Source organism: Oncorhynchus clarkii, unplaced genomic scaffold (genome assembly GCF_045791955.1).
Source record: "Oncorhynchus clarkii lewisi isolate Uvic-CL-2024 unplaced genomic scaffold, UVic_Ocla_1.0 unplaced_contig_2670_pilon_pilon, whole genome shotgun sequence".
NCBI classification, from domain to species: domain Eukaryota; kingdom Metazoa; phylum Chordata; class Actinopteri; order Salmoniformes; family Salmonidae; genus Oncorhynchus; species Oncorhynchus clarkii.
In genome coordinates this window covers 26,194-44,126 of record NW_027258693.1, presented here as the reverse complement: position 1 = coordinate 44,126, position 17,933 = coordinate 26,194, and the positions used below count along the sequence as shown (strand labels likewise).

The 17,933-nt window shown below is 46.5% G+C and overlaps 1 protein-coding gene across 1 annotated transcript in view; it reads right to left on the bottom strand.

The window, feature by feature from the left end:
• LOC139398201 (protein patched homolog 1-like) overlaps window positions 1-17,933 on the bottom strand; it is a 39,576-nt gene that overhangs the window by 12,496 nt on the left and 9,147 nt on the right. The window contains exons 9-13 of the mRNA XM_071144322.1: window positions 17,353-17,478; window positions 12,086-12,204; window positions 10,245-10,875; window positions 9,345-9,654; window positions 6,287-6,429 (exon numbers count right to left, since the gene is read on the bottom strand). Of these exons, the coding sequence (XP_071000423.1) occupies window positions 6,287-6,429; window positions 9,345-9,654; window positions 10,245-10,875; window positions 12,086-12,204; window positions 17,353-17,478 (1,329 nt within the window). The remainder of the gene's footprint in view (window positions 1-6,286; window positions 6,430-9,344; window positions 9,655-10,244; window positions 10,876-12,085; window positions 12,205-17,352; window positions 17,479-17,933) is intronic.

Below are 17,933 nucleotides of genomic sequence, written 5' to 3'. Positions count from 1 at the left end.
TTCTTTCCCTATTCCTCTCTTTCCCTCATCCTCTCTCTCCTTTCCTCTCCTCACCTTTTCGTTCTCTCTCTTCTCCTCACCTTTTCGTTCTCTCTCTTCTCCTCCCCTTTTCGTTCTCTCTCATCTCCTCACCTTTTCGTTCTCTCTCTTCTCCTCACCTTTTCGTTCTCTCTCTTCTCCTCCCCTTTTCGTTCTCTCTCATCTCCTCACCTTTTCGTTCTCTCTCTTCTCCTCACTTTTTTGTTCTCTCTCTTCTCCTCACCTTGTTATTCTCTCTCTTCTCCTCACCTTTTCGTTCTCTCTCATCTCCTCCCCTTTTCGTTCTCTCTCATCTCCTCACCTCTTCGTTCTCTCTCTTCTCCTCACCTTGTTATTCTCTCTCTTCTCCTCCCCTTTTCGTTCTCTCTCATCTCCTCCCCTTTTCGTTCTCTCTCTTCTCCTCACCTTGTTATTCTCTCTCTTCTCCTCACCTTTTCGTTCTCTCTCTTTGCCTCTCTCTCTCTCAGAAACACACACATTGCCAACTTTCATATAATTCCCTTGGCCATAAGGAAGGAATGACCGTCCAGTGCTGGGAGAAATGTTAGCAGAAAGACATCAAAGGGGAAACGCCTCCCCAGAAAGCTGTGGTGTGGCATATCAAAATAAAACATCTAGCTTTGCAATTTGCCAGGGTTGGAAAATATCTGTTCTTAATTTGACATGGAAAAAAATACAGCTACTACTGTACAGTATACACTTTGACAAAAAAACGTACTCTCTCTCTCACACGCACGCACACACGCACAACCACACGCACACCCACACACACATGCACACCCACACACCCACCCATACACCCACATACACACACCCTCACACACCCATACACACACACGCACGCACGCACGCACACACACACACACACACACGCACACCCACACCCACATGCACACCCACACACACGCACACCCTCGCACACCCATACACCCACCCACACACACACACACACACACACACACACACACACACACACACACACACAAACACCCTCGCACACCCATACACACACACGCGCGCGCGCGCGCACACCCACACAGTGTTGACTCAAAGAGATCACGTGCTTCAGCTCCTCTCCACTCATTGAAACGGCAGCAGAGCACAGAGAAAATAAGAAGAGGGACGGGAGGGAAGAGAGAGAGAAGAGCGCGGGAGAGAGGGGAAAATAGAACTTTGAAAGAGAGAGAAAACGGTGAGAGAGAGAGGGAGAGAAAACCTAGAAAGAGAGAGGGAGGGAGAGGAAAAGACAGAAGAGTGAGAGAAAGAGAGAGACGGGGAGAGAGAGAGAGTTGATTTCCAAAGGGCTGTCTTGCATTAAGCAGCAGGATACGCAACCACTGTATGTCTTCAAGCTGTCACGGGAAGCCCATGGAGCACGGCTGGCGGCCCATCGCCCTGCAGCCAGCTCCGGTTCCCTCACAGGCACAGGAAGTGACATCATAGGGCCGCCCGCACACCAGCAGGCCTCCCAGGCCCGGGCTGTTTCGTGATATCTATGCTAGTGGTTTACCAACAACCAACAAAAGGCAAAAACCCATCCAACTAACAGAACAACATCTCTAGCAGACCCACCATTGCGTCGCTGTCTGATGAAAACCTTGTAACTCCATTTTTGCACACATGTTTATTTTTTATTTATTGAAAGCAGTAACTCCTGTCAATGTACTCTGAACATTTCATGATTCAAGAAGCAAGAAAATGTATTCAAAATAGCTTCTGACAATTGTATTTTCATAAATGGTCATTTTTTTCAATTTCCTGAGAAGTTTCTGTTTTTTTTTATATAAGAGGTTTACATCAGACAGCGATGATTTGGGAGATACTGCTAGGCTACACTATTAGCCAGATAGTGGAGGATCTAGGGTACACTTCAATGATTCATCATACACACTCACCAACACACACACGCATACCTTCAGACTCCAGGGGGCATGATAATGTCATCTATCTTCCTCTGTCTTCCTCTGTTCCTCTTACTATCACACCTAGCCTTAACTAGAAACACTGTGAAAGTGTTCAACTGTATTATCTGATGCTAAAGGGAACACAAACACATGCACACACACCATGGTTAGAGTTGGGTATCTCTAGCCTGTAGCTAGCAGCAAATGGGACAAACGGTTTGAATGAAGAGTTAATAGCTTTTTCAGAGACGGGTTGCAGCCCCGGCGAGGGCTTTAAATTCCTGGGCTTGGTAAAGTCATCAGAGAGCGAGCGAGAGAGAGAGAGAGAGAGAGAGAGAGAGAGAGATAGAGAGAGAGAGAGAGCGAGAGAGAGAGCCCTGTTTATAAGCCAGGTGTGGCTTTCCTAGGCCCAGACACAGACCTCGACTCACACGTACACCCACAAAGGACAAAATGGCCTCTGTGTCACTCAGTATCCCATTCTCCAAGGCTTCATCAAATCCAGTGTTGTACAATCCTACTGTACCACTGCGACATTCGAGGACAAGAGATGAGAAGGACAGGATAAGAAGGCCACAGAGCATCATCAAGCATTCAAATAGTTCTGCTTCAGTCAGATAGTGTACTCCTCATTGCCTTTTATGCTCGCTTCGAGGCAAGCAACACTAAAGCATGCACGAGAGCACCAGCTGTTCTGGATGACTCTGCGATAATGCTCTTGGTAGTCGATGTGAACAAAGCCTTTAAACAGGTCAACAAAGCCGCTGGGCCAGATGGATTACCAAGACGTGTACTCAAAGCATGTTCGGACCAACTGTCAAGTGTCTTCACTGACATTTTCAACCTCTCTCTGACCTGGTCTGTAATACCTACCCCCCCCCCCCCCCCCCACTTCGCCCCCACCTACATGTACAGATTACCTCAACTAGCCTGTACCCCCGCACCCCTCGGTACCGGTGCCCCCTGTATATAGTCTTGTTATTGTTACTCTTATTGTGTTACTTTTTATTATTACTATTTATTTTAGTTTCACGGTAAAGTCTACACTTGTTGTATTCGGCGCATGTGACAAATAAAGTTGGATTTGATTTGAGATAGGGTCATTCAGTATCTTCCCTAGGCAGAGGTTGACAGGCTTGCTTTGTAGTAATCATCAAATAGTCACCTGGTTAGCGTGGGCGACTTACGATCCCACATCCACCTGGTTTAGATAAAGGAGTTTTGATCACACTGTACACCCACCTGGTTTAGATAAAGGAGTTTTGATCACACTGTACACCCACCTGGTTTAGATAAAGGAGTTTTGATCATACTGTACACCCACCTGGTTTAGATAAAGGAGTTTTGATCATACTGTACACCCACCTGGTTTAGATAAAGGAGTTTTGATCATACTGTACACCCACCTGGTTTAGATAAAGGAGTTTTGATCATACTGTACACCCACCTGGTTTAGATAAAGGAGTTTTGATCATACTGTACACCCACCTGGTTTAGATAAAGGAGTTTTGATCATACTGTACACCCACCTGGTTTAGATAAAGGAGTTTTGATCATACTGTACACCCACCTGGTTTAGATAAAGGAGTTTTGATCATACTGTACACCCACCTAGTTGAAGTGAATGGGTTTTGATCGAAAAACTCACTTTCTTTAATAAATGCGTTGGAGACAAGTCACGGTTGAAGTGAATGGGTTTAGCCTGGGTTTAATAAGTGGGTTTCACCTGGTTGAAGTGAATGGGTTTAGCCTGGGTTTAATAAGTGGGTTTCACCTGGTTGAAGTGAATGGGTTTAGCCTGGTTTTAATAAGTGGGTTTCACCTGGTTGAAGTGAATGGGTTTAGCCTGGTTTTAATAAGTGGGTTTCACCTGGTTGAAGTGAATGGGTTTAGCCTGGTTTTAATAAGTGGGTTTCACCTGGTTGAAGTGAATGGGTTTAGCCTGGTTTTAATAAGTGGGGTTCACCTGGTTGAAGTGAATGGGTTTAGCCTGGGTTTAATAAGTGGGTTTCACCTGGTTGAAGTGAAAAGGGTTTTGCCTGGTAATAGCCCTTGACACTCGTACCCGTTTACAAGTTGAAACTGGCAGATTTGGCCACTGATAAGCGCCTAAATCGGAACGCAGTGGCTGTACAGTAACATGCTATACATGACGTCAGAGCTCTGCGCGTCACACTGCTGTGTGGGTTTTGACTGACAGCCGTTCTGAGCTTGAGCACCACTCGCGACAACAAGTTGCCCACATCCCTCTAGCTAATTGAGCAACTTAAAAAAAACATTTACATTTTTTTTTTGTCTGAGTAAGGGAAATGATGGAAAGACGTTGAGGATTATAATAAACACCCGTCCAAACGTGCACTTCACATTTCTATATCATAAAAATCATGTAATATACAGTGTCAGTGTTTATGATCACTATGTTTGATGTACAATTACTAGATGACATGGCATTGTACCCTGGGTTGTCCTGGACAGAATGAGCCTGTGTTTGTTGTATTGTGAAGACAATTTGGCGCGAACCACACAACTGAATGAACTCATGACTCCATTCCATGCTCCCCCAAATCTGCTTCTCTGAATTGCCTTGTGAAAGCCTAACACTGTAAGATCGTATTTTATAATTTAGCTAGTCATGTTGGCCATAGAACAAGCTTTCAAATGATTCCCATTTGACCCAGATTGCGATTTATAATGGACCATTTTTGGATTGTGGGGATGCAGGGCCGTGTTCCAAACCAAACAACTACAAGTGTGCTTGCTCTAGTTCCTCAAGGGCACAGCTAGGAGAGGTCAAAAAAGCCCTTTGTAGTTGAAGACTCTTCTTTGAGTCATAAAAGTGCATGGAAATAACTTAGGAACTGTGCCCACTTTGGAGAGGTGGGTGGTCACTTTGAAACACCAATTAGACCTTCCACTCAAACCCGTGTCATTGTTTTGTCTTATGTTGCACCTACCCCACATTTTCCAAGAATATTCTTATCATGTTACTGAATGTATCCAGATTAATAATATATTTCATTATCAACAAAATGTGGGAAAAAGTACAGTAAATGTAAAATGCACATAAAATCAACAGTTTAATGTTTGGATTCAGTCTTGTGTCAGGTGAACTGTTGTCTTCTCATTTTACGTCTAATAATATCCCCATAATCTCCAAACTGGTCCATTTTAATTGCTACCATAGTTCTGCATGTGCTCATATTTCTTCTATAAGAAACATTTCAATTGAGCCCTATCCATATAGGCCATTTCCATCGAGTATAAAGGGTTATTAATAGCTGGGTCTCACCTGAATGAAGTGAATGGGTTTAGCCTGGTATTATTAAGTGACTCTCACCTGGTTGAAGTGAATGGGTTTAGCCTGGTATTATTAAGTGACCCTCACCTGGTTGAAGTGAATGGGTTTAGCCTGGTATTATTAAGTGACTCTCACCTGGTTGAAGTGAATGGGTTTAGCCTGGTATTATTAAGTGACTCTCACCTGGTTGAAGTGAATGGGTTTAGCCTGGTATTATTAAGTGACCCTCACCTGGTTGAAGTGAATGGGTTTAGCCTGGTATTATTAAGTGACTCTCACCTGGTTGAAGTGAATGGGTTTAGCCTGGTATTATTAAGTGACTCTCACCTGGTTGAAGTGAATGGGTTTAGCCTGGTATTATTAAGTGACTCTCACCTGGTTGAAGTGAATGGGTTTAGCCTGGTATTATTAAGTGACTCTCACCTGGTTGAAGTGAATGGGTTTAGCCTGGTATTATTAAGTGACTCTCACCTGGTTGAAGTGAATGGGTTTAGCCTGGTATTATTAAGTGACTCTCACCTGGTTGAAGTGAATGGGTTTAGCCTGGTATTATTAAGTGACCCTCACCTGGTTGAAGTGAATGGGTTTAGCCTGGTATTATTAAGTGAATCTCACCTGGTTAAAGTGAATGGGTTTAGCCTGGTATTATTAAGTGACTCACCTAGTTGAAGTGAATGGGTTTAGCCTGGTATTATTAAGTGACTCTCACCTGGTTGAAGTGAATGGGTTTAGCCTGGTATTATTAAGTGACTCTCACCTGGTTGAAGTGAATGGGTTTAGCCTGGTATTATTAAGTGACTCTCACCTGGTTGAAGTGAATGGGTTTAGCCTGGTATTATTAAGTGACTCTCACCTGGTTGAAGTGAATGGGTTTAGCCTGGTATTATTAAGTGACTCTCACCTGTTTGAAGTGAATAGGTTTAGCCTGGTATTATTAAGTGACTCTCGCCTGGTTGAAGTGAATGGATTTAGCCTGGTATTATTAAGTGACTCTCACCTGTTTGAAGTGAATGGGTTTAGCCTGGTATTATTAAGCGGGTCTCACCTGGTTGAAGTTGATGGGCTTGTCCCTGCGTCCGGTCTGTACCAGTAGTTTGTAGGCCAGGACCCCGTCGTCTGAACCGTTCCTGTAGCTGCTCTGTGTGATCCGACCCGCCTCCCAGTCCTGATCAAACGCTGCCTGCAGACCTGTAGACACACAACCACAACGCAACCATTTCACAACCATAACATAACCATACGCCACAACACACAAAACAACCATAACATAACCAAACATCATAAAACACCCCCCCCCCCCCCCCCAAAAAAAAAATAACTATAGCAAAACCATACATCACAGCATACTAAACACAACACCACTTCTCTCTACAAAAAAATGTAGTTGAACACAGAAAACACATGACCACATCAAAAGCATGTTCCACATTCCCCACCAAGACCAACAGACCTCTCAACATGTTCCATTCAAACTGAAAAACAGGACAACACTCTATTTATTTTTAAAAGAAGATCAAAACTCTACCACACATCCAAAACGGGCCATGTTTTCCACAACAAGCGGTGGGCACGACCGCATTCTTCAAGAGAACTTCTAAAAGCAGACTACGGTCAAAAGGACCGCAAGGCCTTGACCGCACTCTTCAAACAGCGAACAGAGACAGCGAATCACTCTGTCCCCCGGAGCAGAGCACCACAACGGAACATGAGCAGTAGCCAGACCGTTGAAGAAGTCATTAGGAGCATGACCAGTCGGTTTCTAACGGACACAAACCAAAGCAAAGCACAACAACATGTGAAGTCTCTCTTCCGGGATATCGACATACCTTCCTCGGCGGGGCTCTGGCCTGTGGAGATATTGACTACATATAGACATACAAGACAGTAATTGCCTCTTCTGTAGAAGTCACTCCAATTTCGGTCTCACGGCAACCTCTTTTTGTCTCACAATTACACAGCAAGACCTCGAACCGGACACACACAACAACAACAACGCCAGCAGCGGGTCTCTCTCTCTCCCTCTCTCTCTTCTCTTTCTGTATGGCTGGGGGTTGCTTAGTGTGCTTGTGTCTGCTTGAACTTGAATCTCAGCACAAAGTGCTGAACGTGTTAAATTTCTTCCAAACGGCTTGCGATGTGAGACTAGTAATCCAGGGCCTGTTAAGTCAAATGTGTTTCAGTTTTAGTCCCACACACTGAGTGGGATAATGGTTGTCTAATTACACACATTTCTCCCCCGCGTACTTTATGAGACCTCACTTAAACGCCTTAAAAGACGCTGGTACATGGTACATACTGTGCTGGTTAGTGCATTGTACAAGAGCAGGACAAACTCAGTATCCAACTCCGACAAGCTCTCAGGTAGAACAGGCCGAGAATATACCTCTCCACCTCTGTTTCTTAACTTCTTTCCGTCATGCTCTCTATCGCTACCTCTCAATTTTCTGTGTTTCTCTCCTCTTGGCCTCCTGCACTCCCCTCTCCGTTCCCCCTGGCCGGTAGCCTGTTTCTGGGATAGTGTTTTTGGGTCTCCCCTTGCTCGCTGTCTGGGTCCAATTTGTCCAGCCATCTCACTGAGCAATATTAAACACAGCTCTCCGCAACCCACCCACTCTGCAGCTCCCCGCCCAGCCACGCACGCGCGCCACACGCTACACATTCAAGCACACACATACATACGTGTGTAAAGCGCGGACGCAGATGAACACACGCGGAAATGTACAAGCACGTCAACCCGCGGCGCATCACCAGCGGTGTCCAGCTGTTGTTTACAGGCTTAGGTCTACGTGATTCCTGGTGCTGGAAAACAGCCGCAGCTCATGAGGATGCCTGTAGAACATGACAGCTCAAAAGTGCACGGTGCACGCCTGTGTGTTTGTGTGCAGGTACAGTGCATTCGGAAAGTATTCAGACCCCCTTGACTTAGTCCCACATTTTGTGACGTTACAGCCTTGTTCTGAAATGGATTCAATTGTGTCTTTTTTCTCATTATCAATCTACACACAATAACCCCACATCCTGCAAATATACTCCAAATCAAACAACTGAAATATTACATTTACATAAGTATTCAGACCCTTTACTCAGTACTTTGTTGAAGCCCCTTTGGCAGTGATTATAGCCTCGAGTCTTCTTGGGTATGAATCTGCAAGCTTGGCACACCTGTACTTGGGGAGTTTCTCCCATTCTTCTCTGCAGATCCTCTCAAGCTCTGTCAGCTTCGATGGGGAGCGTCACTGCACAGCTATATTCAGTTCTCTCCAGAGATGTTTGATTGGGTTCAAGTCCGGTCTTTGGCGGGGCCACTCAAGGACATTCAGAGACTTGTCCCAAAGCCACTCTTGTGTTGTCTTGGCTGTGTGTTTAGGATCATTGTCCTGTTGGAAGATGAACCTTCACCCCCAGTCGGAGGTCCTGAGCGCTCTGGAGCAGGTTTTCATCAAGGATCCCTCTGTACTTTGCTCCGTTCATCTTTCCCTCAATCCTGACTAGTCTCCCAGTCCCTGCCGCTGAAAAACATCCCCACAGCATGATGCTGCCACCACTATGCTTCTCTGTAGGGATGGTGCCAGGTTTCCTCCAGATGTGACGCTTGGCATTCAGGCCAAAGAGTTCAATCTTGGTTTCATCAGATCAGAGAATCTTGTTTCTCATGGTCTGAGAGTCTTTTATGTGCCTGTTGGCAAACTCTAAGCGGGTTGTCATGTGACTTTTACTGAGGAGTGGTTTCCGTCTGGCCACTCTACCAATTGAATTTCCCAAGTGGACTCCAATCAAGTTGTAGAAACATCTCAAGGACGATCAATGGAAACAGGATGGACCTGAGCTCAATTTCGAGTCTCATAGGAAAGGGTCTGAATACATACGTATGTAAATAAGGTATTTCTGTTTTTTGTTTTACAATACATTTGAAAACATTTCTAAAAACCCGTTTTTTTATAGGGTATTGTGTGCAGATTGTTAAAATACATTTTAAGAGAGAACTTTTTTTGTAAAATCCATTTTATAATAAGGCTGTAACGTAACAAAACGTGGAAAAAGTGAAGGGGTCTGAATACTTTCCTAATGCACCGTACAGTACATTGTTGTTGTATATGCCTCACCTTGCAGCCAGTCCCTGAAGTAGTGGAGCCACATGAGTGGCAGCTGGCCGTTGTCCTCCCTCAGTACGTAGCGGATCGTGTTGAAGCGACAGTGCAGCTGGTAGAGCAGGGGCTGGGCCTGGGAGTACTCCGCCCGCTGGGTCACCACGTACATGTTGTAGAAGGAGAAGAACTTGAACTGGGCCCCGATGAAGTCGTACTCGCTGGTCTCCCTGGGAACGATGTCGGTCAGCTCCAGCCCGTCCCGTACCCGTGTGGTCCCGTACAGACTGACCCCCAGCAGGACCAGGAACAGCAGGATGACTACCACCTGAAGAGAGGGAGGGACGGAGGGAGGGAGGAGGGGGGAGAGGGGGAGATAAGTACACAGCACGCCGAACATGGGTGGCCCTTTACAGACTGAAACCCAACGGCCACAGAAACATCGCACGTTCCAAAGTGAACTAGAGTGGAGTGTTGAGATGGGCCCCGGTCAAAATAAGCGCACTATGTAGGGAACATGGTGCCATTTGGGACGCAGTCAAGAGCACGTAAATACCGCTGGCAGGACCTGCTTTACTCTCCCAGTTATTCACCCATCTCAACACTCCAGCCAGCATAATGTAGTGTCTGTCTGACCACAGACTGAGTCAGTCAGGTCAGGAGGTCAGTTTAAGGGCCCACCCAGGAGAGAAGACAGACCACAGACTGAAAGCCAGGTCTACCCCCGCTGTAAGATATTTGACAACTAGAACGTACTCTAACTTACTACTGAAGCTCTGTGGTTAGATAGGTCTGACTCAGCAGGCTCTGCGAGTTAGCCACCGCTGGGGAGGAACACACAAGTGTGCCCGCAGGCGCGCGCGCGTGCGCACACACACACACACACACACACACACACACACACACACACACACTGACCTTGGTGGTGGGCTGCAGTAGGAAAGGGGCGTAGTGTTTCTCTGCGAAGGAGGCCAGGGTCCATCGGGAGCAGGGGGGCTCCAGACAGCGCAGCCCCAGAGAGGCCTCTCCAAACTGGGACAGCAGATCCCTGGTGGAGCTGGCACTCTCCCCCGACACACACACCCCCTCCCCCGCCTGGGGGGAGACAGGGGGAACGCCAGAGGAGGACGGGGGAGGAGGGAACGGGACTGAGCCGGAACCACGCCCACCGTTGTTGTTGTTCAGGTTGCCGTGACTACTGCTACTCCCACTCCGGCTGTGATGGTTGCTATGGTGGTTGTTGTTGCCATGAACACCGTGACTGGCGTTGGGGTTGTTGGCGGGGCCGGTGGCTGCGGGTGTAAACGGTTGTACGGAGATCTGGGACCTGGGTTCGGCCGTAGTGTAGAAGGCCTGAGTCCTGGGGTCGTACTCTGTCCTCAGCTGGACGGTAGACTGCATGGTGATCTGAGTCTGCTGGGAGAAACCATGGCTGCTGTAGGAGGGAGGGGGGGTGCGGAAGGAGGTAGGAGGGGGGCTGTAGTGACTGCCGTCTGCTCCATCCAGGTAAGCCTGGGGCTCGATCTGGATCACCCTGTTAGCACACGGGCTGGAGAGACACAGACAGACAGAGAGTTAGCACACAGGCTGGGGGACAGACAGACAGAGAGTTAGCACACAGGCTGGGGGATAAACAGACAGACAGAGAGTTAGCACACAGGCTGGGGGACAGACAGACAGACAGAGAGTCAGCACACAGGCTGGGGGACAGACAGACAGACAGACAGACAGACAGACAGAGAGTTAGCACACAGGCTGGGGGACAGACAGACAGACAGACAGACAGACAGACAGAGAGTTAGCACACAGGCTGGGGGACAGACAGACAGAGAGTTAGCACACAGGCTGGGGGATAAACAGACAGACAGAGAGTTAGCACACAGGCTGGGGGACAGACAGACAGACAGAGAGTTAGCACACAGGCTGGGGGACAGACAGACAGACAGACAGACAGACAGACAGAGAGTTAGCACACAGGCTGGGGGACAGACAGACAGACAGAGAGTTAGCACACAGGCTGGGGGACAGACAGACAGACAGAGAGTTAGCACACAGGCTGGGGGACAGACAGACAGACAGACAGACAGAGAGTTAGCACACAGGCTGGGGGACAGACAGACAGACAGAGAGTTAGCACACAGGCTGGGGGACAGACAGACAGACAGAGAGTTAGCACACAGGCTGGGGGACAGACAGACAGACAGACAGACAGACAGAGAGTTAGCACACAGGCTGGGGGACAGACAGACAGCTAGCAGTGGCGCTGGAGATGTTTGGTATATGTGCACGTGTGTACTTCTGGGAGTGTATTGACTGTGTGTTATGGAGCTGAACATGCACAGACAGGCAGGTGATGTTTAACAAAGAGAGAGAAGGATAAACAGACAGACAGAGAGTTAGCACACAGGCTGGGGGACAGACAGACAGACAGACAGACAGACAGACAGACAGACAGACAGAGAGTTAGCACACAGGCTGGGGGACAGACAGACAGACAGACAGACAGAGAGTTAGCACACAGGCTGGGGGACAGACAGACAGACAGAGAGTTAGCACACAGGCTGGGGGACAGACAGACAGACAGACAGAGAGCACACTCTAAACAGTAATTAAAGGATCAGTTAGGGAAGTTGAGGTAGAGATACACTCAGCTGTAATCACATGGAAAAATACGACACACCTTTATGAACCCCGGGGTGGGGAGAGATATACAGTGTGTGTGTGTGTGTGTAGAGTATATGTGTGTGTGTGTGTGTTACCTGTAGAAGCAGCAGAAGATGTCAAAGCGCCGGTCCTCTCTGCGATACAGGTCCATACTGAGGATGGCAGGGAAGATGAGCAGTACCATGGCAAAGTTAAACACCACCACCACCGCAGCCTGGCCAGGGAGAACACACACACACACACACACACACACACACACACACACACACACACACACACACACACACACACACACACACACACACACACACACACACACACACACACACACACACACACAAACACACACACACACACACACACACACACACACACACACACACACACACACACACACACACACACACACACACACACACACACACACACACACACACACACACACACACACACACACACACACACACACACACACACACACACACACACACACACACACACACACACACACACACAGGGAACAATTGGTTAACTTATCAGGCTGCCATGAGTTGGGAGGGGGTAGTTTATAGAGTTCCTACAGGGGTCTACACGGAATATGCAAACCAGGCCGACGAAGCGTAGCGCAGTGTCGCTTCTCGTCACAAAAAGGGCGGCTCCTTATAGCGTGCTCGAGGCACTACCGTGTCACGTGAAAACTGTAACGCGTCCTATCATATTTTCCGTGATCGTGGGGGCAGTGTTGTGTCGGCAATGAAGCTTGCTTGCTTCCTTGATCTGATCTATGGGCTATAGGTTATCGCATGAAATCAGCCTATTCTGCATTGATAAGCAAATATAATATCATTAGAATTATTATTATTAGAATCCAAAAGGTTATTTTGTTTGGAAGTGATAACTAGTCATTTCAGGCTACTGGTAAAAACAGCTACAAGATATGTGCTTTTTCTCCACGACTAAAACATTCTTATTTTTAGCTGATATGGGAGTGAATACATTGAAACAGCATATGAAACTGGGATAATATCGTAGGTTGCACAAGCAAGTATACGAATATTTGCCAGGGCATATTATTTCATTATAAATCGGATTATTTCACAAGGAGATGAGGGAAGCCAATCAACTTCAAAATCACTTAAACGCCCAGATCAAATCAAATCAAAATGTATTGGTCACATGCGCTGAATACAACCTTACAGTGAAATGCTTACTTATGAGCCCTTAACCAACAATGCAAAAAGATTTACTAAATAAACTAAAGTAAAAAGTAACACAATAACATAACAACAAAGGGGCTATACACAGGGGGCACCGGTGCCGAGTCAATGTGCGGGGGTACAGGTTAGTCCAGGTAATGTGTACATGTAGGTAGGGGTAAAGTGACTATGCATATATAATAAACATCATGTAGCAGCAGTGTCAAAACAAAAGTAAACAGTAAACAGTAAACAGTACGGAAGGCTGTTTGATGAATTGTTCAGCAGTCTTATGGCTTGGGGGTAGAAGCTAATAAGGAGCCTTTTGGAACAAGACTTGGCGCTCCGGCCGTGGCAGAGAGAAGAATCTATAACTTGGGTGACTGGAGTCTTTGACATTTTTTTTTGTCTTTCCTCTGACACCGCCTATTATAAAGGTCCTGTATTGCAGGAAGCTTGGCCACGGTGATGTACTGGGCCGTATGCAGTACCCTCTGTAGCGCCTTACGGTCAGGTTGCCGAGCAGTTGCCATACCAGGTGGTGATGCAACCGGTCAGGATGCTCTCGATCTGGGGACCCATGCTGTCTTGGTTTAGTTTGCTGTCTTGGTTGAGTTTGACATGAAATAAGCAGCCTATTTTGCATTGATAACCAAACATAATCTTAGCGACTGTTCAAACAATAAACCAAACAACATTGTAGCCTTATAGAATCACCCCAAAATGTAAGTGATTATTATTCGAAGTTCAAACTGATAGCCATGTGCTTTTTTCTACTTGAAAAAAAATATTTTTACTGATATGGGAGAAAATACACTGAAACAGCATATCAAATTAGGATAGTCTTGTAGGTTACACTGGCAAGTATAAGACTATTTGGAGATGTGGGAAGCTAAAAGGCTAGCTAGCTTGCAGTGTTTATCCAATTTGCAAGCAAGGGAAGACAACAAGACAAGACACTCTACAACAAATAAGTAGACAACAAGAAAATCCAAGAATCCACCCAAAAAGGTATTTTGTTTAGAAGTAACAACTAGTGATTACAGGCTATTGTGAAATGGTAGAACCTACTGTAGCCAACTAGCTAGTCATGTACTTTTTTCTCCATGACCAAAACATGAAGTTCTATTTTTAGATGATATGGGACTGAATACGCAAGCAGCTTATCAAATCGGGATAATGGGTTAAGTTATACTAGTATAAGAGTATTTGCCGTGCATATTATTTTATTATAAATCTGATTATTTCACATGGCGATGTGGGGAGCTAAAATGGCTAGCTAGCTAGCTTGTTATGTTTTAGGCTAAAACATAGCCTAAAACCAGCTACTAAGGCTGCCAGCTAGCTACTACTAGCGAGGGAAGGTGCCTCTTCCTTGTTTTCACAAAATAAAGACAAAAATACAAGACTTTGCTTTCGGCTCCTTGTGAATGGGAGTGGGACTGGAGAGAATATCATGTTACAAAAGGTGTCACCTACTCCAAAAATACATTTTTACCTGGCTAAAAGAGAAATAATACAATATCTATTGTTTACAGGAAACTAACTCTGCAAATATAGATGAGGACTCCAGTCACCCAAGTTATAGACTGTTTTCTCTGCACTCGCTGTTTGTTTGTTATCTATGCAGAGTCACTTCGTCCCTACCTACATGTACAGATTACCTCAACTAGCCACCTGTACCCCTGCACACCGACTCGGTACCGGTGCCCCCTGTATATAGCCTCGTTATTGTTATTCTTATTGTGTTACTTTTTATTTTAGTCTACTTGGTAAATATTTTCTTAACTCTTCCTGAACTGCACTGTTGGTTGAGGGCTTGTAAGGAAGCATTTCACGGTAAAGTCTACACTTGTTGTACTCGGCGCATGTGACAAATAAAATTTGATTGGATTTGAGTTGAATGAGTAGGTGTGTCCAAACTTTTGACTGGTACTGTATGTAAAAATGTACATGTAAAACGTCTATGTAAAATGTATGTACTGTATACGCAGCAGAAAAGCTGTAAAACACTACAAAACTTCAAAGATATGTGTCCTCCGAAGAGGAGTGGCGGTGGAAGGGTTAATAAAAAAAGAAGGAAAAAAATAAGAAGGGAAAAAAAGAGTGTGAGTGTGTAAGAGGAGAACATGAGAGAAAATAAAATGAGAGAGAGTGTCGTGTGTAGCTCTTAGAGCCGTAAAGAGTAGAGGGTGGGGTTAGGCTGGGGCTCTGCCCAGAGTACAATCTGGATCCTGTGTAGCTGCCAGACCACTGAACACACACACACACACACACACACACACACACACACAGACACAAGCACACACACACACACACACACACAGACACACACTAAGTCCTGTGTGTGTGCCAGGCCACCCAAGGAGACAGAGGCCTGCAGGGCTTGAGGTGATGAACAGGCGCAACGGCTCAGAGACAACACACACCCCTACACACACACACGCACGCACCCAAGAACACACTCTCTCACACACGCGCACACACACACACACACACACACACACACACACACACACACGCGGGTTCTCACTACTGCCAGTTTACAGCAACCCATTCCATCCCACTGTAACCACGCCTTAACACCAACCAGACACACACACACACACACCGCTCCCCCTCTCTCATTCCTTACCTTCCTTACCTCACAAGTCTCAATTCCATGCACAGCACAAGAAAGCGAGAAAGGTAGAGAGAGAAAAGGGAGAGAGAGGCATGAGGGTGAGTTAAGATGGAGGAGGGAGAAAGAACGGAACACATAGATTCCTAGTCTGACCACACAAGCACATCACATTTCTGTTGCTCCCGGCTCCGTAAGGATTTTCCTAATGAAATCAACCTCTAAACACACACAAACACGCCAGGTGTGACCAATGGCTGACCCCAGTAAAGGGACTGGAGCTGCAGTGTGGCTTATCTTCCTCTCTTTGTCTAGCTCAGATCCACACTCTTTTGTTTCTTCCAGACTGAAGGAGGGGAGGAAATGGAGAGATGTGATAAAGAGAGAGAGAGAGAAAAGAGAGACGAATCCCTCTGTTCCAGAGAGGAGTAGACTGGAGGAAGTTGTTAATGCTGATAAAGGCAAGAATGTGCTTTCAGACACATGCACGCACTCCCACGCATGCCTGCACACACACACACACACACACACACACACACACACACACACACACACACACACACACACACACACACACCTCCATGTATGGTATTTGTCTGTGATGTGTGTCCTGGGTCTATCAGACCTTTGGGCTAAGTAGAGCATGTTTGACAGACCCCTGTACTAAAGCCATCTGTCCACATATACTAATATCAGAGTGGGGGGTAGGTGAGTGTGTGAGTTGTGTACGTCCAGACATATCTGCGGCGTGGTATGTGTAGCGTGCAGCTGGGATTGTTGTCAGGGCAATGGCACAGGAACTCAACCACCTCTTCCTTGGGTCAGAGGTCAAACAGCAGTGTGTGTGTGTGTGTGTGTCAAGGTATTCCGCCACACGCACAGATGAGAGAGAGTGGAAGCAGACAGATAGACAATACATGTAGATGAGGAGAGAGGATGACTGATCTCTCTAACCCCCAGCATTTTCTGACTGTTTCCTCTGTCACCCCCCCTCCCCCCCTCCCCTCTCCTCTATCTCTTTGTGGTGTGATGACATTACTAATTAATGACAGATCTGAGTTAGGACCCCCCCCCCCCAACACCCCCACCCTACTCCCCTCTAACCTCGCTCTCTACCTACCTCCCACACTGGTATCACAAGCACACACACACACACATGGATTGGGTTACGTGGACCCAATCGGGACAGATATTGGGCCCACCACTAATCAGATCCCATGGGTCGACTACAACACAACCTTACCGTGAAATGCTTACTTACAAGCCCTTAACCAACAATCCATTTCAAAATATTTACTAAATAAACTAAAGTAAAAAATAAATAAAATAAAAAGTAACACAATAAAATAACAATAACAAGGCTATATACAGGGGGTACCGGTACCGAGTGTGTCACAAGGGGGGTCTAGGGATATTCACTCACTCACTCACTTTCAGTTTGATGAATGAAATCAATAAAAAGAGCCTCGAGAAATCTGGGGCTGATGAACGGACACACACACACACACACACACACACACACACACACACGCACACACACACGTACCTGCAGAGAGAAGGCTCGTAGGGCAGGTATTGGGATGAGGGCTGCCATGAAAAAGGCAGTGACGTTACTGATGGAGGTGAGAGCTACACTTGCTCCTGTCCTCTTCAAACACTCCCCTGTACGGTCCTACATCACGCAGAGAGAGAGAGAAACCCATTAGAATCCCCAACCTGTTCAGAGAGTCGGCTACAAAACCCAACGCATTGCAAGAGGATACATGGTGACACGATTGGTATGACAACAGGATATATGAAAAATAATGGGGGGGGGGGGGGGGGGGGGGGTAAGAGGTATCAACAGCTGCAAAAAAAATCATGGTACGTTCCAACTTCCAACTTCAAGGCAAATGTTTGAGCCGGTGAAGATATCTGACAGGGTGATTAACAGCTTTTGACATTGACGTTGATTTGGTGAAATGTCTCCATCTTCTGCCTCGGGTGATTAGGAGTGGAATACGGCGCTCTGCTTATCTCTCCATGACACCTCAATAAGCCCCAGATTAGGAAGACTGCACGCGGCTTGTGTGGCTTTTTAGAGGGACAGAGAGCGCTTTCTACACACACTAACGTGAAACTCCCCCC